General features: G+C 38.7%; 1 protein-coding gene across 2 annotated transcripts in view; it reads left to right on the forward strand.

Moving 5' to 3' along the window:
• LOC122058756 (piRNA biogenesis protein EXD1) overlaps positions 1 to 22,650 on the forward strand; it is an 81,759-nt gene that overhangs the window by 7,987 nt on the left and 51,122 nt on the right. For both annotated transcript variants that reach the window (XM_042621429.1, XM_042621428.1), the window contains exons 3-6: positions 13,786 to 13,917; positions 14,016 to 14,066; positions 18,139 to 18,235; positions 19,624 to 19,670. In XM_042621429.1, coding sequence (XP_042477363.1) covers positions 13,786 to 13,917; positions 14,016 to 14,066; positions 18,139 to 18,235; positions 19,624 to 19,670 — 327 coding nt within the window. The remainder of the gene's footprint in view (positions 1 to 13,785; positions 13,918 to 14,015; positions 14,067 to 18,138; positions 18,236 to 19,623; positions 19,671 to 22,650) is intronic.

Below are 22,650 nucleotides of genomic sequence, written 5' to 3' on the forward strand. Positions count from 1 at the left end.
ACCTCATTTGGGTTAGAATTTACTGATCCATTGTATGATATTCCTTCCCTTTTACTTTTGCATTTCTTTTGCTATCTTTAATTAGATTCATGTAGCCGACCCCATTTAGTTGGGACTTGGGATAAGGCTGAGTTATTGAGTTGAGTTTTGAGTAACGATTCTGTTTTGGTATTGTTTTGAGTCTTCAATTACAACAAGAGAGGCCTTGTGTAGAGCCAAAGTGTAGGTGCACTGGATGAAAATCCGACGCACTGGGGGTGGGGGGGGGATAGAGGCAAATCAAGTCTCATGGGGTTCGTTAAGGACTGTGGTACCCACCCACCTCACAAGAAGGTGAACGGGTAAAAGGGAGTCGCCTTCAATTACAACAAGAAAGGCCTTGTGTAGAGCCAAAGTGTAGGTGCACTGGATGAAAATCCGACACACTCGGGGTGGGGGGGGATAGAGGCAAATCAAGTCTCATGGGGTTCGTTAAGGACTGTGGTACCCACCCACCTCACAAGAAGGTGAACGGGTAAAAGGGAGTCGCCACCTAGATCAGGGGTTTAGGACCAGTAAATATCTCCCCCATTCGGAGAAGGAAAATGACTCTATTGGATAAGGCAAATGTCTGCCCTAGGTCTTTGGGTAAGTGTCAGTTTATGCTTGGGGAAGGTGTGGTATCTCGTACCCTAGAACGCCCGACCGAAATTGGTATTCCTAGACCAAACTCTTATTGTATACTTGTTGTTTATATGTGTTATGCACCTAATTAATCTACTTAATATTATATTTCCCTGATTAATCAAACCTAACTCTAAGGTTGACATGCAAATCAATCAAACACCTAATCTATGTTTAACATGATGAAAAATTAATAACATCTAACTTTGATAAATATTAAACATTAAAATGTGTAAAATGACAAAATTACTTTGGGGGACTAAGACATAAGATAAATGCAATGAAATTATATCTAAATGCAGAAACTTTTTAAATCATGACTTAATGACATTAAAACATGCAGTATTTTCATAGATAAAATAATTTTACCCTAGACATGACAAAATGACCAAAATACCCCCAAGGGGAAAAAAGATAAATATTAATAAACATGGTTAAACTTGGACAGAAAATCTAATTATTGCTTAACAATTTAAAGCAATTAAAATAGACATTAAAGTGCTGGAAATAGACTAATTATTTGCAACTTAATGAACAAAATATTTGGTGAATGCATGCACTTACAATATTAGAAATATGCATAAAATATTTAAGTAAATACCTACACATACTATAATTGAAATGAAAATGAAAATGAAAATGTAAGCAACGAGTGCATACCCTTTCAGTTCTGATTTACCTGGGAAATGTACCAACTTAGAGGTGCGGGGGGCCCAATCGACAGTATTTCAACTACTCTGGCGACTCTTGTCACAACTTGGAGCCAAAGGGGGATCTCAGATACTCAGTCTCTTGGGGGAATTTTTGCAGGTGTTCCACTAGGGGTGGGGGAAATACTGGCAATTCTGGTGGAGTTTTTGGCTCTACATTCATGGATTGAAAAAGAGCCATTTCTCTGCCTCTCTCTCTCTCTCTTTGGGTCATAGTAAGCACATGGAGGGGAGGACAAGTGGAGGGGTATTTCTTGCTTCCATTGGTTTGGAAGAGAACCCTCCTTCATTTCCTCTTCTCTTTCCCTTACCTCATTTTTCTAAGAGAGGGGGTTGGGGGGTGGGGGAGAGAGGGTACCATGAAAGGGGGGAAATGCAAGAAGGGCTGTGAGGATGCAGATTTGGGTGTAAGTAGTGTGGACTGTGTGTTTGGTACTGTGTGAGTCAATAGTGGTTAGAGAGTGGGCTGTGTGTGGGTGTATTTGGGTATGGGGATCCCAAGGGGGTGTGTGTGTGTGTGTGTGTGTGTAAGTGTGTGCATGCTGGACAGCAAGGGGAAGGAAGAGATGGGATGAATCAGGTGTGGGTTTGTGTAGTGTGTGTATGTGTTTGTGTAGGCAGCAAAGGGGAAGGAGAGGTTTTGGCTCAGGTGGGATGGCTGGGTGTGAGTGAATCGGGTGGGATGTGCTTGAGTGTGCATTGGTGTGAGAGTGTATGAGTGAATGATGAGTGGGGTGATAGGGTGTGAGTGATGTGTGTGAGTGCTGATGTGAGTGAGTGCAATGTGTGGTGTGTGTTTGGGTGGAGTGTTAGTGGAAGGGATAGGAAGTAGCAGGTGGCAAGAGGGAGAAGGAGAAGGGATGGAGATGGGTTTTCTCCGGTGTGGTGTTTTTTTTGGGGGGGGGGGGGGGAGACAGAGAGAGGGTGTTTACTGCCAAGGGAGAAGAGAGGGATGTTGTGTAAGGTTGCACCTTCTTCTTTCTCCTTCTCTTCTTCCTTCCTTCTCCTTTCCTCACTTGTCTAAGGAAGGAGAGAGGGTGAGGAATTCGGTGGTGGGATGTCAATGGGGAAGCAACTCAAGAGAGGGGTATTTGGGACTGTTTTTGGTCAAGGGGAGGAGACAACTGAGGAGGGAGCTTGGGCATTTATAAGCAAAGGGGTGAGGAAGGGGTAGTATGGGAAGAAATAGGGAAAAAGTAAGGGCATTAGGTTTAATGGGGAGTGAGGGGAAGGGTAATTTTGGGTTAAAAAAGAGGGGGGACATGTGGTAACTTGGGGTTAGTTGGGCCTAAAAGGGGGAACTCCTATTGGCTAAAGGTAAAGCAAGAGTGGAGGGGGGGGGTTTGTATTGGTGGCCTTAAAGTAAGGGAAGGGGGTTTGGTGTGTGTTGTCTAAACAACAACCAAATGGGGAAGGAAAAAAAAGGATAAGGGGTCGCATTTTGGTAATTAAGGAGAAGAGAGAGACATCGATGAGGTGTCAATTAAGGTAAAAATGATGTGACAACCTTTGATTGCCCAAAATAGAAACTTTTTGTTGTAAACTTCAGACAGCGATATCTTTCAATCTGCAGGTCCGATTTTCACGTTCCAGGTGTCGTTGGAAATGTATTAAGATGTTCTATCCGATGATGCAAGAATTGGGTAGAGATTTGGCCAAGAACAAGGTCAAAAGTTGGTCCCCAGTTCTTAGAGCCAGTACACAGTAATTCGCCTAAAGTTATGGCTAAATCTAACCGTATTAACACCATTTTTTAGGACATGGTTTCTAATGATGAAACACACTGGTGTACAAAGTTTGGGACTAATTTGGGGAGATTTGAAAGTAAATTAATGGTAGGGGCATTTTGGTCATTTTCTTAAGAGAAGCCTTGCAAATTCTGAGATTGAGATTTCTGATGAGAATCCAGGAGACTCCAGTCATCACTGTTGGTACAATTCTTGGGGTGACAAAATTCAATGTCTGCATAAAGAGAACATATTCGGAGGCTGATTTCCAACATGATGTAGATAAGTCACTTGTCTCCACATTCTATTATTTTTGGCACCTTACATGATGCAGATAAGTCACTTAAAGGGCTTATTTTATTGGAAATAAGTCTTGGGTTGGGTTATGTAGGTGTTGGGCCTTTGATCCCATGGGTTTTCTTTGTAGTGCGCCCTTTAATGGGCCTATAATATGGGTACAAAGTAGGAAAACGAGATTTAATTGATTAGTTTAGTTAGAGTCCTGTTTTGAGTCTATTTTCTTTGTTATTTCAATTTCCTTGTCAGTTTAGCTTTCCCAATTAGTTAAGGATTAGGTTAGGCACTTAGGCCTTTCCTTTTTGCGTTTGAGTCAGTTTTTGAGTCTTCTATATTATATTGTAAGGGCTACATCATTGTACCCAAATTTGATTGAATGAAATTTTTTTTTTGCTGTCTGTAAATTATTCCTTGAGAAAGGATGATCATCAGCTGAGATAGCTGAGGGTGAGAGATCCAGGCTGAGATAGCAATTCCCCTACACCCATATTTCCCTTCATTTTCATTTTCTGTTCTATTTATCTTATCTGTCCCTGAATCTGATTTTTATTGAATGTACGAAAGATCCTACCAGGGATGGATCACTTGTGATCTGATCTTACAAATTGATCTCAAGTTTGGGAGATCTGAGAAGAGGTTCCCAATTAGGAAACTAAAGTTTACCTTCAAGAACAGCAGCTAGAGGATTCCAATAGCCAACCTCCTTATGGTACTCAAATAAGTCCTTTCAATGGACTCTTGATTCTGTCTGCAGATGAGGGAGATCTGCTGGCTCTTAATCTGGGGGCCAGGTTGGGAAACTTTGAAAGAAAAGGTTGCTGAAGCTGCTTAATGGGGGGCCGATGGCTCCCAAAAGACCCAACTAGGATGGCCGTGGCCCACTTAAATAAAGAGCACAAATATCTGAATTAATGGAAGTTTGTAATATACCAGAACTCTCAAGGAGTTATTAGCAAATAAAGAAGCAATAGGATTTGAAGAGGGATTACTATTTATTGGCTAGGGACAAACTAGTAATAGCATTCAACTTGATGGCAGGGTGTAAATAAGAGGTTAAAGTAGGGGCAACAATAAGGGAGTAAAACAAAAGGACTTTTAACACAAAGGGCAAAGACCTAGAAGACTTTTGAATTCCCACTTAGAAGAAGAGTAACGTATAAAGGGGAGAGGGTATTCTTGGAATGGAAGATAAAATCAATGGTAGGTTGTAATAAAGTGGGGAAAGGGAGGTATGAGATATTAGAATAAAGTTAAACAAATCACCACTTTATGAGGTTGTCTTCAACCTCAAGACAGCCAAGTATGAAGACCAGCAGAGGTTGAAGGCTGAAAGGAGTCAAAGGACTCCCTCAAGTTAAGCCCCAATGGATCCAGGGTTTTGGAAGAAGCTCTTCAACCCTCAATCACACTGATCCCAAACCACAAGAACACCAACCAGAAAGCTTGATTTTCAGAATAGATACTGGGATGTGGCAGAGGCAGTAGCTGCAAGATCAGCCATGAATCAAAGCTAGAGTTCTCAATAGGATCGATCACAGGAACTGAAATCTTAGGATTTCTGATCGCCCAGATGAGTATAACCTTTGACCAGAATCTTAGCTTGAACCATGAGGATGCAAGTGACTTCTAACAATCTTAAGACCAATAGAGCTCTGCTGAAACAGGAACCAGCGGTAATTGCTGGCTCAGATATGGATCCAAATGGGTATCTTATGGTAGGGTGAATATCAGTTCTGGAACGCTGTGGAACTCACAAATCAGGAGTGCTTTTGATGTCAGATTCAAATATCTGAATCGCCGTAGGGTTTGCTACTGCTCCTCTTAAGTCTCAGACCAACAGATTTGGGTATGAAGAAGATTGAACCAAATTTGATGGGCTGCTACAGTCGGCAAACAGGGAAACCGAGAAGAAAACCAGAGAAGAAGAATAAGAAGAAATAAAGAGGGAAGTAAGAAAGATAGGAGAAGAAGGGAGGCAGAGAGATCGCAAGGAAGAAGAGAGGGGGGCTTGTCTCGCTGGACAAGGAGGAAATAAGAGAGAGAAGGGGGAAGGAAGAGGAAATAAGAGAGAGAAGGGGGGCGGGGAGAGAGCTGCCACACAGGCAATTTCACAACTCAACTTGGGTTACATGCCTTATTTATAATAAACTAAAATTACAGCTTCCTAATTAAAGTCAAAGACTAAAATAAAAATAAAATCTCCTAGAATCTGGACTAACAGAATTAGAAACAAAGGACTCAAATTGGAAACTCGTTACCTATTTAGAAACTACCTAAAATAAAAGATTACGAAGAAAATAAAACCCAAGAATACTCCAATAATCTTGAACCAAATCAGTAAACTTTGATCCTGAATTGGATCTGGTATTGGTTCTGGTTCGGGTTCGGGTTCTGGGGTGGGTTTGGGTCGATCCATCGTAGCGCTGCTACATCACTGTTACAGGCCACCGAAGACAGCAAGGGGCTGGTCAAGTGCCTCTCTTGTGGCCAGGAACAAGCCCTCAAAAGGTCTGGCCAAGGTGCTTCCAAATCTGGAAGATTTGGTGCTTGAATAAGAAAATGGAAACTTGGAGATTTGCTGGAATCAATCTCTATTCTGTAGCTGATCTGAGTCTTTGTTGAAGGATGATTGTAGGGTCTTCAAACCATGTCCTTCCGCTCTCAAATCACTCTCTCACAAATTGAAACAAAGAAGAAAAATAAAGAAAATAAAAAGAATCAATGGAGGGGTTGAGCAGGGGGAGGAAGAATTAGTGAATGAGCATCTCAAATGATTAAAGTATCGGTATTGGTCGGCTAAATTTAAGATATGTATCGGAGGATATCTAATCGTATTGAAGATGCGTTATGCTATGCTAAAGTTCAAGGGTTAAAGTATTAGTATTGGTCATTGTGTCAGTCGGCTAAATTTAAGATATGTATCGGAGGGTATCGTATCGTATCAAAGATACTTTAAACTGATGCAGATTTGAGGCTGAATTGGGTTGACCCTTCGGGAAATCTCTGTCGAGACGAACCAGATCTGATTTGATTTTTGGGATCAATAGAATATTTTAGGATTTACTTTATTTAGGAAATAATGAGTTATTTTATTTGGGGAGATATGTAATTTTTATTTTTGGTAGTTGTTAGTCAATTAGGGAGTTACCAATTTGAGTTTATTTTGCTTCTAATTTCATTAGTTAGAATTTAGGAAGTAATTAGTAGTTTTTATTTCAGTTTTAGATTTTAATAAGGCAAGTTTTAAATTCAATTTATTATATAAAGGCATGTAACCCTAAGTATTAGACAGAGATTCTGAATGATGAATTGAATTAAAGGTTTTCGTGCCGGGTATGGTGCAAGACGTGTGACTGGTGCAAGACGTGTGACTCCTTCCCCCCTTATGTAATTTCTTCTCTTCTCCCTGTAACTCTGAGTTCACTCATAGATTTCTTCTCTTTCTCTACAGGCCCTCCATCAAGTGGTATCAGAGCCAAAGGGTCATTTCCTCCGTTCTCTTTCCTCCCTATCTTCTTCCACTTCTCAGTTCTGATTTCTTTAGAGACTAAAAACAGTCAAAAAAAAAAAAAATCATCTTCCGCAGCGACACAAACCCTCCTTGTCATCATCGATCCACAAGCAAACCCTCCACCTTTGTTTTCCATTGCCCTTTTTTTTCTGTTGTTTTAGTCGAACCCCTTCCCTGTAGGGTTCTTGCGCTCCAATCCTTTTTCTTTTTTTTTTTGTTTTCAGTTGACGGCCCCATTTTCTTTTCCATCACCGTCGAGTGGACCTCTTCTTTGAGGGCTCCATCAGCAACCAGAAAAAGAAAAAGAAAAGAAGAAGAGAGTAGAGAGAGAAGACCAAACCAGAAAAAAGAAAAAAGAAGAAGAAGAAGAAGAAGAAGAGAAGAAGAAAAGAGAGACGAGAGGACAGAACACATACTTGGTTGAGCTTCTCCCCCACCTGCTAGGATTCAAACAAGTGAAAAAAAAAAGTGAGGCAAGAGCAGAAGAGAAGAAGAGAAGAAGAAAAGAGAGACGAGAGGACAAGAGCCAGAGAAACATACCTGATTTCAGAAGATACCATAGCCCCTGGTCTTCAATTTTTCCCCTCTGGTTTCCATTGGTTTCATCTCCAAGTAGAAGACGGTGAACCCCATCCCACGATCTCTTTATTTCTTTATTTTTTTCATTTTTCCTGATTTACCAGAGTTGCCCCCTTCCTATTATTATCTTCCTATTGTCTAAAATTAATTTCTGACTTCCAAGTTTACCCCTCCCATCCCATATGTGCATACTCTTGGGAGTTTGTAATTCAACTTTCTCTAATTACGATTGTGCCATTGCCCGTATAAACTTCAGTTTATTTACCAATTTACCACTCTTATTTGACCCTTCCATTATTGCTATGGATACCTTTGTGTTCAAATTTCGAGTGCGGTTGCGTAATGGAAAGTCTGCTAAATTGTTAATTGATGAGCGACTAAATGAAAATTGTCTCCAGATCTATGGTGGACATGTTGTCAGAGACCAGTTAGATTTTTTTTGAGTCGGAGGATGATGTATTTGTTGAATTTTCTGTTCCTCATTATGATGGTGCTTTTTGTATAGTGTTTGACTCTCCTCAGCGCATCATTAAATTAGGTCGAGGTTGGTTGGAACAACGGGGACGGTATTATTAATCGTGACAACAATGTGTGCACCCTTTAGGCTTACCACATGCGTTGAAAATTTGATCTTCATGGATTGTTTAAGTCAAATAAAGTGATACCCCCAGTACAACCACAAGATGAACCAGAGGCATCAACACAAGTGGAAGACCGTCTTATTGTGGAATAGGTTATGACAACGGAAAGTGAGATAATCATGGATCACGTAATAAAGGACATCAATGTAGTGCCAGTTGTTCACCATCATGAATTCGTTCTTCCCCATGATTTTCTGGACTTGAATGCACTTCCAAAGCTTCACATCATGGATTTTGCTCGCGATGCAGACAACAAGCAATTTGCCCCCATTCGTGAGTTTTTATTGTTATCATTCTTTAAAACTCGTAGATGAGTTTTTCTTAACATTGGGGGAGTTGATGTAGATTTGAGGCTGAACCGGGTTGACCCTTGAGAATCTCTGCCGAGATGAACCGGATCTGATTTGATTTTTGGGATCAATAGAATATTTTAGGATTTATTTTATTTAGGAAATAATGAGTTATTTTATTTGGGGAGATTGTAATCTTTTATTTGGGGTAGTTGTCAGTCAATTAGGGAGTTATCAATTTGAGTATATTTTGTTTCTAATTTCATTAGTTAGAATTTAGGAAGTAATTAGTAGTTTCTATTTCAGTTTTAGATTTTAATTAGGCAAGTTTAAAATTCAGTTTATTATATAAAGGCATGTAACCCAAGGTATTAGATAGATTTTGAAGAATGAATTGAATTGAAGGTTTAGTGCCAGGTATGGTGCAAGACGTGTGACTTCTTCCCCCCTTGTGTAATTTCTTCTCTTCTCCCTGCTATTCTGAGTTCACTCATGGATTTCTTCTCTTTCTCTACAGGCCCTCCATCATAAACTGATCTCACCCAACTGCATCCCATAGCACAACAACATAAGGCATCATTTTGTTTAACTCAAATCTATCATTTTAATTATAATAGTTGGGCTTTAAATAGCCTTACAGTGCTTGGACACAAAGACATAACAAAGAAAGGAAACTAATGCTGGAAATTGAAAATAGCCTTACAGTGCTTGGACACAAAGACATAACAAAGAAAGGAAACTAATGCTGGAAATTGAACTTTCTAACTTAACTTCTAACTTGCTAAGCAAGTAAGAGTAAATTAGAAACTTACAATTAATGACAAAAATGAAACTAACCTATGTTACAAAATAGAAACTTCTTTGACTAACAAAATAGGAAACTAACTTGACTAATTTGCTCACTAAGTAAATTAGAAACTAACTAAACTAAACTAAATAGGAAACTGAAAATAGAAGATATTGACACAAAGTACTATTCACGTGAACAATGTCACGTGAACAGTGTTTTCTGACGTTTTGTTTTTCTCTTCTTCAAGCTTTGAACTACATCACGGACTCTCCTGCTCCTGTTACTGTGAGCTCTGCTCATTCCTCCCCTGTTGGGTCAGGTATCTCTTTTTGTGGCCATACTCTGTCTGTCCCTTCTACCCCTGGATTATAGATCTGGGGCTTCCGATCATATGACAGGTTGCTTGTCTCTTTTCTCCCAGTACACTGCTAGTCCTAGTAATGGTAAGGTCAAATTGGCTACGGGGACTTATTCCACTATTTTGGGAAAGGGCCTCATTAGTTGTACTCATTTTTTGGCCCTTTCTACTATATTGCATGTTTCCTCTTTTCCTACTAACTTATTGTTTGTTAGTAGTCTTACTTCCAGTTTTAATTGCAAAGTCACCTTTTTCTTGTCTCATTTTTTTTTTAGGAAATAAAAGTACCACTTCTATTTCATTAATACATTATGTTATTTGTGGTCCATCCCACTATGTGTCTGTCAATGGTTATTGGTGGCATGGCTTAAAATATCTCTGATATCAGTACGATACCCTTTGATATGTATCTTAAATTCAGCCGATTGATACGGCGACCGATACCGATACTTTAATCCTTGATCTTTAGCATATCTTAGCATATCTCCGACACGATACAATACCCTCTGTACATATCTTAAATTTAGCCGACCGATATGGCAATCGATGCTGGTACTTTAATCCTTGATCGGTGGTTTGTCTCTTTTATTGATTGTCAGTCTCAGTTTGGTGCTACCCTCAAGATCCTTTGAAGTGACAATGGCGGTGTATACTTCGAAGGGTCCTTTCAGGCCCACCTTTCCTCTCATGGGATGATCCAGTAGACTAGTTGTGTAAATACCCCGGCACAGAATGGGATTGTTGAGAGGAAGATTGCTACCTTTGTGAGGTAGCATGCTCTCTTATGTTTGAGACGTATGTCCCTCCCTAGTACTAGAATGTCGCCATTCTCACTGTTGCCTTTTTGATAAACCGAATGCCTTCTTGAGATCATCCCTTTTGCCCCCCCTTTGGATGCCCTCTAGGGTTCCGTTGCTTTTCTTGTTCATGCCAAGGTATTTGACAGTGTTTACTATGCCCGTGATCATCATAGTGGTCCCCGATGCATTTTTCTGGGGTATGCTCCTATTTAGAAAGGTTATCGGTGTTTTCATCCTCCTACTCAGCGTTGGTTTTTGACTATTGATGTTGTCTTTCACGAATCTGCATCATACTACACTGTGACACCTCTTTAGGGGGTCTCATTCCATTGTGGAAGATGTGCCGCCTCTTGAACTTGATATCCCTCCCGGTATCCCGTTTCATGGGGAGAGTGACATTCCTACTTCGCCTCGGCTAGAAATACGTTTTCTTAGTTGCAGACATCAGACATAGACCACTATACATCCATCATCTTAATGGGGGAGCCGGTGGGCCCCGAAAGTTCTGAACCTGGTTGGCTGTGGGCCCACTTAAGGACTTAAACAATTTAGATCCAAGATTAGGGGGCAAAGCATTAAATATGATGTTGTTTACAATAGAGTGGCAATCCTGTAAATATATTGAAGTTCATAAGGTGGAATGGCACTTTTGTAAATATCCAGAAATTCCTAAAGTGGGAATTTGATTTATTGTTTAGGGTCAAATTAGGAAGGGACAAGACTCAATGGCAGGTTGTAATAAAGACGAGAAAGAGACGGTTATTAATATGGGTGGCAAAACAAACACACAAAAGACAAAGACCTAAAAGACTCTTTGAATCCCCACTTTAGAAGAAAAGAGTACCATATAAAAGGGGAGGGGTATTCTTGAAATAGAAGGGAAAGAAGGACAGCACATAATTAGAATAAAAGGGTGGGGGTAAATCTGGGAAAACAACTAAAGAAAATCTGAAAACAAGAACTGTGAGGTTCTCTTCAACCTTGCGTTTTAGCAAAAACGCAGAGAACACTTTTGAGGTTCAAGCACAGTTTCTTCTCACCATTGATCTGTTCCTCTTGAAGTTCCAGGCGATGGAAGGTGTTCTAAAACCCTATCGTACGCACGCTGTAATGGCTCCAGTGTTCAGCACCTAAGGGAGATATAGTACACTGAAATCAGATCTGGGCGGTAGTTTCCGGTAGCATGAGTTGCAGGGTTTTGTTCCTCACAGTAGGATTAGATCTAGGCAAGAAACTCTTGAGGGTTTGGTCGCCTAGGGAATGGCTGTCTTCGATTCAAAGCTCAGAACCAGTCAGCAACAATCAAGGGTTCAAGAAGCTTTCCTCTCGAGACTGATATCAATGTCCAAAAACAGAGGATGGGAAGAAAAAACCAGAGAAGGAGAAAGGGGAAAAGAAGAGAGCCACGCAGGGGGTGGGTGGGGGTTTCACAACTCAATGCTTCTTTCTTAATCAACTAACTTCTTCCCATGAATTACATGTCTAATTTATAATAAAATAAAATTAAAACTTTTTAATTAAAGTCAAAGACTAAGATAGAAATAAAATCTCCTACACCTAGGCTAACAAAATAAAGAAACAACTAAGGACTAAAATAGGAAACAAATATTCTCAACTAAAAATAAAATCCTATAATATTCTATTAATCTTGAATCCAAATTAGTAACTTGGAACCCAAATTGGATATGGGTTTTGGTCCGGGTTCTGGAGCAAGTTTGGGTCGATCCATCGGAGTGCTGCTGCATCAATCTACCCTACTATGCTAGTTGTCTCCTCTCGAGCATGATCTTGGCCCCTTGGACCCAGGTAACTCTATTTCTCTTTCTGTTGATCTGTCTCTTGAGTTGCCTATTTCTGTTCATAAAGACACTAGGTCTTGTACTTTACATCCTATTGCTAAAATTGTTTCTTATGACTCAATTTCTCCTTCCTACTTTAGTTTTGAGTCTTCTCTATCCTCTGTGTCTATTCCCCATACCTGGCAGGAAGTGAGTGCAGACTCACAATGACAGGCAGCTGTGGTTGAAGAGGTGCAGGCTCTAAAGAAGAATGACATTTGAGATCTAGTGTCTTCCCTCACAAAAGAAGACAATTGGTTGTAAGTGGGTCTTTACAAGGCTGATGATACAGTGGAGTGACACACTGAGATATTAGCATCCAGCCAATTCAGGCTGAGTTTTTTAGGGATTATTCAGCCTTATTATACTTCCACTCGATTGGCATATTGGGCCTATCTAAGTATGCTGACTGTTATGTCCGAGGGTTCTTGATTTCTAGCTTTTAACCCTAGTTTCCTGCCTGTGATAGACCATTCCTGGTCTTATGTTTTGTTCCTCGTGTTTAAGAATCAGACCTGTGTTCTATTTTGTTGGGTGTCTTTAGCGTTATTTATTCTGATATTTATTTACTGTTTAAGTATTCTGTCAGCCTGTTATTTGGTATTTGCTGTAGTCTGTTGGTATTGTCATATAGTGATCCTACTGTGACTCTGTTAGACTAGTTTGTAGTTGGCTACCTGTGACTGGTCCGGTCTTACATTATCCATGCCCTGAAGATACTGCTCCATGTGCTTGAGTAGACAATAGTAATGTGGCAAGGACTACCAAGTCTAGATTAGTGGGGACTTGTTCTTTTCCCTCCCCCCCTTTCTGGGGCCTGTATGTATTTTCTTCTTCTTTGGTAATGAATTATTTATTCACCCTGCAAAAAAAAGTCTAGATTAGTGTTTCATAAGCCACCATTCACAAAACCTTTCCTTCCTGCTTTCTCTGATTGCCTTTGTTGTGGGTACCTTTGTTTACAATATCCAGGTTATTTCCTGAACAATTTGAAAAAAAAAAAAATCAGTAGGGGTTTCTAAGTTAAATATCAGCGCATCTTGTTGCCATGTAACCATGTACTCAATATGAAGTCTGCAAACCGTTGTAGCGATGGCTTTATGTTACAAAATTCACTCCCACTGGGGTTAAACATGAAGCTATCTTACATTGTATCAGAGAGATCTAAACAAGTAAAAGAAAAACTGACGATGTAAGATGATATTATTTTATAGTCATTAAAGCAGGATCAAGAAATTAATGTCCCATCTTAATTTCTGTTGTAGGATTTGTTAGAAATTGAATTTTATCTTGTGCACTATAGAACTAAAAATCAGTTATTACGTGGTTTTTAATGGCCAATTCAATAAAGCTACAGATGTATTTTCCCCTTTTCCCCAAATGTTTGCGTTTTATCATGTGTTAACTGTTAAGAACTTCTATTGTACAAAAATTTCAGAGGTATTTCCCCCCCCCCCCAAATGTTTGTGTTTTATCCTGTGTTAAGACTTATATTGTACACAAATTTCATAATATTATAATGTTTTCCCCATTTTACTGAACTTTATTGGTTGATATAAAGCCTGCCTCTGTTTGTGTCAGCTTGCCTTTCCCGATGCCATATATTTGGTGGATGCTATTCAGGGTGGGGAGATGCTCATGAAAGCTTGTAAACCTGCACTTGAGTCTAGTTACATCACAAAGGTCATTCATGATTGCAAACGGGATAGTGAGGTCTCTAATCTCACAACTGCAGTTTTGCAAGTCTAATACGAGCTACATGATCGATCACGTTTCTGGTGATTTTCTAAGTTATTATTCTTAATGTGTAGGCGTTATATTTTCAATTTGGCATCAAACTGAACAATGTTGTTGATACCCAGGTGAGCTTGATGGCGATCAATATCTCTAGTTAAATTGCTGTAATTTTCATCCTGTAATCTCCCTTATTTATTTATTTATTTTTTCTTTTTTCCTTTTATGTCCAAGGCTTCAATTTTAATTATTTTTGCTAGATGTGCAATTTTCTTAGCCAGTTGTGGGGAAAAAACCATATTGCTAGGAAAAGTAAAACTTTCATACATAGTTGTTAAGGCGACAAGGCGGTGGAGGGGCCTAAGCACTTAGCAGACAAGGCACCTACCAAGGTGCCTAAGTGTTATTTTTTACTTCCCTCTTTTTTAACATTATTTAGTATGCCATTTATACATTATATCATAAAAAATCAACAGTAAGCCCCATCAAGTCATAAAAAATCAACATTAAGCCACATCAAATCATAAAAATCAACATTAAGTCACATCAAGTCATTAAAAATCATCATTTAGAGAAATGTTCTTGTTCCATAATATGTTTGACTGTTCAAATGATTTTATTTTTACATGAGAATTTTTGTATTAGGTAGAGCAAAAACCCAGCTTTCCAACAAGTCTAAGATTACTTCGATTTGAGTTGTAATGACATAGTTATATTCCTGTCAAACTTATTTTAAAGTGTGCGAATACTGTTAAATTCATCTGAATAAAAATAATTTTATGGACATAAAAACAATAGATTATTTTGCTGCAATTTTGTTTTTTAGTAATGTTTAACCATGATAAGATTTATGAAATTTTCAGAAGTGAGAAAAACCCCATCATTTGAAAGTTGAAAATTTCCCCTACAACAAAAAATCTAGTTTTTGTTCTTGAACTGAGGGGTTGACTTTTTATTCTTTTGGTATTTTATTTTGAAACCATTATTATTGGATTCAAATAAGTGGGGTATTTGCTTAGTTATGACTAATATCTTAAGTAAATGAATTCATTTACTTAAATGATATTTGACATAAATAAGTGCTAGACCAGAGCCTTGCACTAAGGCAACAGTTGCTTGGACCTCAAACAAACCGCCTGGACGCCTTCCCACCTTTTTGTCCTTTTGATGTGATTGAATAATAAAGTAATACCTCAAGCGCATGGGTCGTGTGTAGCTACGGGTTGATCACAGGGAGGTGAGCTCTATAGAAAATTCAGTTCTAATCTAGGTAGAATGTACTAACTAATGGGGTTGTCAAAAATTAAAAATTAAACTAACTATGGTGAAAAAGACAAGAATTAACTATGGAATTAAATTAAACATGCAATAATATAGTGAACCTAAGATTAAAATTAGAATGAATTAATGAACCTAAAATTTTGTAAGCACTAGGGAGGTGTGAAATTATGATGTGGGGAAGCACTTAGGAATTAGAATCCACTATGAGATTTAAGAACAATCTACAAACAATCAAGCCCTATATCGCATGCTTGAATAGGTCAATAGGAAATATGGATTTTTAAATCTAATATGTCCCATGAGTTATTCAACACATACATAACATTAGATTATAAGCAAGACTGTATTGGAAGTTGGCAATTACGCATAAGAAAGGTGATCAATGGCATACATAATTTTGACTTTGCAATAGGGTTTTGGTTACATGGAATTAAGAAAACAGGCATCAATTGCTTACAAGTTGCTCTTCATCTCATGGTTTCATCCAATCCCTAAGTTGCAGGATTTAGTTAACCATGGGGATGAGGAAAGATGAAGAACAACTAGAAGATGGATAAGACATTATATGAAATTAAATCTGAAATTAAAAAGAAAATAGTAAGATGTACTTTACTGAATATGTACTGCAAAATCCAAGCTTTAGAACTTCAAACTTCAAACTTCAACTTCAAATTCAATCTTAAACAACTCAAGAGAAAAGAAAAAGCTAATAAGAAAAAGCTCTCTAAAAATTTTTGATCCTCTCAAGTTGTGAATTAGGTCTCTATATATAGGTTAAGGAGAGTATGTTAGAAGTAGTTTAGGAATGGGAAAGGTACGTACGAGTTTAGGAAAAGGAGAGTTAAAAACCAAGTAGGAGAGAGAATATTTGTAAGAGAAGAAAAAGGGAAAGAAAGGAGGAAAGAAAGGAGAAATAGGAATGGGAAAGAGAGAGTTACGTATAGGAGAGAGGAGAGAGGAGAGAGAGAGAGATTTCATAATTAATTTTTGGAAATTCTAAAATTCAACTTAAATTCTAACTTAGCCCAAAAAGGTTTTTGGGCTATATCTCTCCATCCTGAACCCAGATTGACTCGAACCGAGAATTAAAGATGCATCATTTTAAATCACGAACGCAACGAGCCCAATATCCAATATCTTCCGGTAACAACTCATCTTTCAAAATTACCATCATGCCCCTACGCTTGCACAAGTCCTCCCGTGTCCGATTCTTCTTTGTTGCTCTCTTGGTCAAACTTCTAAATTGATGTGAAATTCCTCATTTGCCCTTGGTCACATGTGAATTGATCCATGGGTAAACTGTTGTCTAGATTGCATTGGATCCTCCCATTTAGCATCTTTTATGTGCATGATCCTATAACCTACAAATGTGAGAAAACCACATTATTTAGTCACTTTTATCATCGATCTAGAATCAAAATGCTCAATTCAAACGGTCATGGATGTATAAAATACGGTCTAATCATGATGCTATCCCTCACCTTCCCTCCCTCTAGGGAAGAGGAGATGTTGCCGACTTTATGTGCTCTAGAGATTTTGCAACAGAGAGTACCAGGGTGAGTAGAAGGGATTCAAAGGAGAGGAAAAAAAGGTTGAATACCGCTAGTAGCTGCTATTAAGATCTCATTGTGAAAAGATCCCTGCCCATTCCAAGTTTGAAAAGTCTTTCTGCCTTCCGGTTAGTTGATCTAGGCTTCCATAGAACAAGATGTTTGATGAGCATAGGCTGTGCGACAGATCCCTTTGATGAAAATGGGATTACTTCCGCTCCCCTGGCCCCTGGGTGAGTGGTGAACCAAGTGGTAAGATTGTCTCATTCTCCCTTAATCATTAATTTGTCTCCCATCCATAAGATCTGGTAAAACAACATCGTAATAGATGAGTGCTAGTCTTAGCAAGAGAGTCCCCAATTACTGCGGGACCATTGTTAACCATTATGAGCCTTCCAGTTAGCTACTCCCATCCCTAAAATCCTTGGGTTGTCCAATGGAAAGCTTTCAAAATCTAGGTTCATGGAGCTTGGAGGTGGTAGGGTGGATATAGGATCAGAACTGGTTTCCACTTTCCAGTACCAAACATAGCATTTATGGTGATACCTCTGAAGTTCCTGCCCTGGATACCTAGTGAGTCACCCTGATGGTCATCAGGTCAATAACCTCCTAATAGATAGATTAAAAATATGCTGGTTATGTTCCTCCCAAAATTTGGGACCCAAATACTTCCAAATTGCCAACACCACCAGGACTCCATCCTATCATCTGAATTGCCCAAGTAGATTGATTGACCCATAATATGGTTTCAAATTCTATGGGCTATTTCAAAATAGAGAAATAGATGGATGCCTGTTTCTTCTGAAATATTTACGTAATGCAGACTTATGGGTGAAGATACTTGCCCTTCCAGGGTTTCAGCTTTGTCTGGGCTGATTATTAAAACCCTGTTCTTTTGTTGTTTAGGGTAGTTTTGTTTCTTCTTTGTACTGCTTTTCTGTTACGAATCTTTTTGTTGTCCATCACAAAGGAAATAGGGAAAAGAGGAGTTTACTAAAGAATGCTAGATAAAATGGACTTCTAGTTTTTCTTTATTGTTTTTAAACCGTACATACTAATCATTGTTAGTTTTGCTTTAACTAATTAAATCAATGAGAAAAAAAATCATTTGCTACAAATGATTAACACAAGAGTTTCATGCCTAACATAAGGCAAGCCTCAACGGCTACATATTGAAGCATTTCCCTTTGAGCTGACCTTGAGGCAACCCTTAAAATCCTAATCTTGAAAACACTGGCCTAACTGAAAATTTGGTGTACTAATCTGATCCAACCATGAGGTTTATTCTATATATTCTCCTTGAATACTTAGTTTTCCTGGACTTAGATGCTGTATGCTAAATGATGAATGGGAATATCTTTTTATGCAGATAGGATATTCTCTGATAGAGGAGCAAGAAGGAAGGACAAGAGCACCAGATGACTACATTTCTTTTGTTGGCCTACTTGCAGATCCACGTTATTGTGGTACTTTTGATACTGGGATATTAATTCACATTTTTTTTATTGTGGAATGCTGGCACTACAAATGAAACTGATGCAGGTGCACAACCTTGGACTGATCCAAACCCATTTGGGTATCCAGATGGAGATGAACTGGGTCCATATTTGAGTCTTTGGTCTAGTAGGATTTAGTAATTTATTTTATTTAGGAATAATATCTTTTTTAATATGTCTTTTATTTCCATGGTTGAGTACGTAGGAGTTAAGAGTTAAGAGTTAAGAGTTGGTTTGCTTCATTTCCTTGTTTAGAGTAGTTTCCTATTTTAGTTGGGTTTCTAAATCCATGCCTTATATTTTCTTATAATTTGGCTGTAACCAATTACGAACTCAGATTAGAGAAGTTGAATGAAGAATTGGTTTTTGAGCTCTATGTGAGTGTATGCTTTCTCCATCCCCCATGCTACTTTGATTTCTTCCCTAACCAGCCCTCCATTAGTTCGTATCAGAGCTAAAGGATCCCTTTCTTCCCCCTGAAACTCCTCTTTCCCTTCCCACTCCTTCCTGTTTGATTAGCTCTACCAAGAGCTGAAAAAAAAAAAATATTATCCTGTTGAAGACAGTCGACAAATCCAACACCCCTTTTTGTTATACCTTTTTTCCCCTCTACCATTCTCATGCAGCAACCCAAACCCTACCAGTGAACACTGGGCTCCCTAATATAGAAAATTTACATATCTGCATGGGCTAAGTCATTTTTTTGAGTAAACACTACCAGTGAACACTGGGCTCCCTAGTATAGAAAATTTTAAATTCTTTAGATGCAGACAATTAATCATTCAAATTAATATTTTTTGATGGTATCGTCCCTTAGTATTGTAGGAAAATGGAAAAATTGTATCTAGCTAGATAGTTCTTGGGTTACAGATCCTTGGACTGCACTCACTGTTGGCTGTAAGCGTTTTACTTTATGTAGCTTGGGAACTTTTTAAACAAGGAGGCTGGACCAATAGCTGACACCCGCTTTAGTTTTAAAAACATTTGATATCTGAGATTTAGCAAAAATTCTTACTTGCCACCAGCTGCATTGATGTAAATATCTTTTTATGCTAATACCCTGCCTCCTGCTTCTGGTAACCAGAAAGTGTAAAATGCAAAGTTTTGAGCGAGAACTATGCACCGCTAAAGCTTTCTTAAAGTTGAAGATATCCACCTAATTATCAATATCGATTTGTAATGTCTTTGTGAGTAGAAGCTGTTGTGATGCTTATGCTCACTGATGACTAAAACTGCATGTCTTTAGATTTTTTTATCTGTTTGTATTTTAATTTTGCTTTCTCTTTTGTACTGATGCACCAAAACACAGGGTTGAGGCCTAACATCCCTTTTTTTCCCGTCGTTTGATTTCTTTTCAGGTGTATCATATCTTGAGAAGCAAGAAGTGCGTATCCTTCTGAGACAGGTAAACATTAACAGTATTATATTTTTTTTTCCTGGTACAAAGCATTAACAGTATTCTGGAAGTTTCATTTGACATGGCAACAACAACAACAACCATAACCTTATCCCAACTTAATGGGGTTAGCTACATGGATCCAATACATATTAATGTAAGAGAAAAACAGAATAAAAGAAGTGCACACGGAACTAAAAGGCGATACTTAGCAGTAAAATAGAACAACATCCCAGGAACATCCTCTAAAAGGGGTCGGCTACACGGGTCTGATGCAGTTGCACGATGGACTTAGGAAAGAAATATCTTTTGATTTGATTTTCTATTGTTTTAGAATTAATTTCTTTTTAAATTAGCTAGCTTCTAATTTTAGAATAGTTTCCTTTCAAGTAGTTTCTATTAATTGTTTGATTTTTTCCTTTATATTGGACATGTAAACAATGGCGAAGTTTCAGTTTTAGTTTTTGAAGAATTAATCTTGGTTGAGAATTTTGGGTGTGACCCATGGCTATTGGATTCCCACTTTCCTCCCTCTCTGAAATCTTCTCTTTTCCCTTTCTTATCTTCTTCTTCCTCCTCCCAATCCTTTCTTATTTTTCCTGCTGTTAAATTTTCTGATCTGAGATACCTTGTTTCTGCGCGATAGATGCAGCACTACTGAAGTGCTTCAAGCTCTCTTGTGTGAGATCTGTTTGGGTCGAAGCCGTGATCGAAGGAAGCCCTCACATATACGACCTGAACCCTTGACCTTTGGCTCCTATTGATTCCCCTATTGTGAGAAACAAGACCTGCAACTCTGATTATCTGAATTTGCGACTCAGATTTGATTTCAGAGCTTCAATCTCCATAGCTGGTGGGTGAATCGAACTAATGCTGGTTACAATTAAGAAGATTAGGAGTCAAAATACTCCCTTTATAAGTTCTGGCCGATTGGGTATTTATCGGAAGGGTAACGGCACTCGTAGACCAGTAAGCCCTCCGTTGGTTTCTGGTTCTTACGACAAGAAGAAGAAAAGTGGTTTTTTTTTTCTTTTTCTTTATTGTTTAGCACCATTATTGTTGCTTTCCCATACTACCCTCACTTTTTATTTCTTTTAATTTGTTGTCTTATTTTCTTCGTAGTCCTAAATTACCCTTTTACTAGCATATTGTAGCCTAGGCCTTTAGTTCCATCTAATTACAAGTCTGCCACTCCCTTATAAAGTTCTATTTATTTACAAAACTGCCACCTTCATTGGAAACTTCAGTTTAATTACAATTCTGCCATTTAGTTGAAACTTTATTTCAATACAACCTGTCATTGGTTATTGCCTTTATTTTATTGAGTGTCTAAGTGGGCCCTAAGCGATCCGATTTCATTCCTTGGGATCCGGATCAACATCAGGGTCTTTGTTCTCCACAGCGGTTTATCTGCGGTCGTACTAGAATCCAGTCCTACCATTTGCATATCTTTCCTAACCACTTCGTTAATAGTCATTTTAGGTCTGCCCCTACTACTTCTGGCACTCTCTGTATGAAACTAGTTGCTTTTTCTGACTGGGGCATCCATAGGTCTCTGTTGAACATGGCTATACCATCTCAACAGGCTCTCGTGGAGCTTGTCCTGAATCGGAGCGACCCCCACTTTGTTTCTAATACGATCATTTTGCTCATAAAGATCTATCTTTGAATAGAATAGAATATTAATAGATAGTGGTTCAGTTGTTGCTTGAGATGTTATCCAAGGAATCCAAAATGATGTTTTCTTCTCATCACGATGTGTCTGTTGTGGGAGCTTTGCTGCTATACTATAAGCAAATACGTAGCTCCTAATGGTCAGCCACTTTGAAATGAGTTCGTCTTTTAGGTTTAGTGATTATTCCTTTTAATCTCCACGAATGCCATGAGTATAGGTCTCTATCCAGTTTGAAGAGCAGTCAGGGAACTTCATTGTTTACTTTACCAATCAAAGAATCCCAATTGGTGTTTTAATCAGAAAACTCTCATCAAAGAACAAGAGACCTGGGGTGGGGGGTGGGGTGGTGGTGAACAGAATACAACCTCAGTAGTTGAATGTCAATGACAAACATGGTTTAGTGTTTATGTGGAATACATTGTTGTTTCTCTTACTTTACAGCTCGAGCTTTTGTGATAAGGGGTTGTAACATAGTATCAAAGCAGGGACGTCGATGATTGATCCCTGGGAAGTGCAACGGGGTTTGCTGCTTCTGTGGAAGGTCGTGTGCTTGAACAAATTCAGCAGATATGAAGTTTGCTTCTGCCCCAGTATCAACAACTGCATGAACATGAGTATGGTCGGAGCTGTGCAGGAAAGTACCCTTCTGTCTGATACCACTTGATGCGGATCCGGGTTCCAAGAGATTGAAATCGGATAGCTGTCGGCTGGGTCTGATAATCCAAGGCAAAGCATCACCACAACCTGCCCTCCCAAGAACGCTAAGATTCAACGTGAAAGAACCTGCAACAAGAGAGATTAGAGGACCTGAACTAGATTTGGCGGTAGGGTGAATATCAGTTCTGAAATGGCTATTGAACTTCACAAATCAGAAGTGCTTTTGATCTCAGATTCAAATATCTGAATCGCCTTAGGGTTTGCAATTGCTCCTCAAAGTCTCAAACCAACAGATTTGGGTATAAAGAAGCTTGAACCAAACTCGATGGGTTGTTAGAGTCGGCTAACAGGGAAACCGAGAGGAAAACCAGAGAAGAAGAATATAAAGAAATAAAGAGGGAAAGAAAGAAGAAGAAGAAGAAGAAAGAAGAAGATCAAAGAAGGAGGGAGGGATATGCAAGCCTCACGACAGTCATGGTTTCACCCAAAATACTCTTTCAATTTCATTCAATTCTTTTCACTGAGTTCTTCTCCATTACAGGGCTATTTAAAGAAAAAAATAATGACATAATTTTGGAAGCTAATTAAAAATGGAAACTAAACCTAGTTAGCAACTAAAATAAAAATCAAATCTAAATAAAAGACTGTTAATCTAAT

Source organism: Macadamia integrifolia, chromosome 13 (assembly GCF_013358625.1).
Source record: "Macadamia integrifolia cultivar HAES 741 chromosome 13, SCU_Mint_v3, whole genome shotgun sequence".
NCBI classification, from domain to species: Eukaryota; Viridiplantae; Streptophyta; class Magnoliopsida; order Proteales; family Proteaceae; genus Macadamia; species Macadamia integrifolia.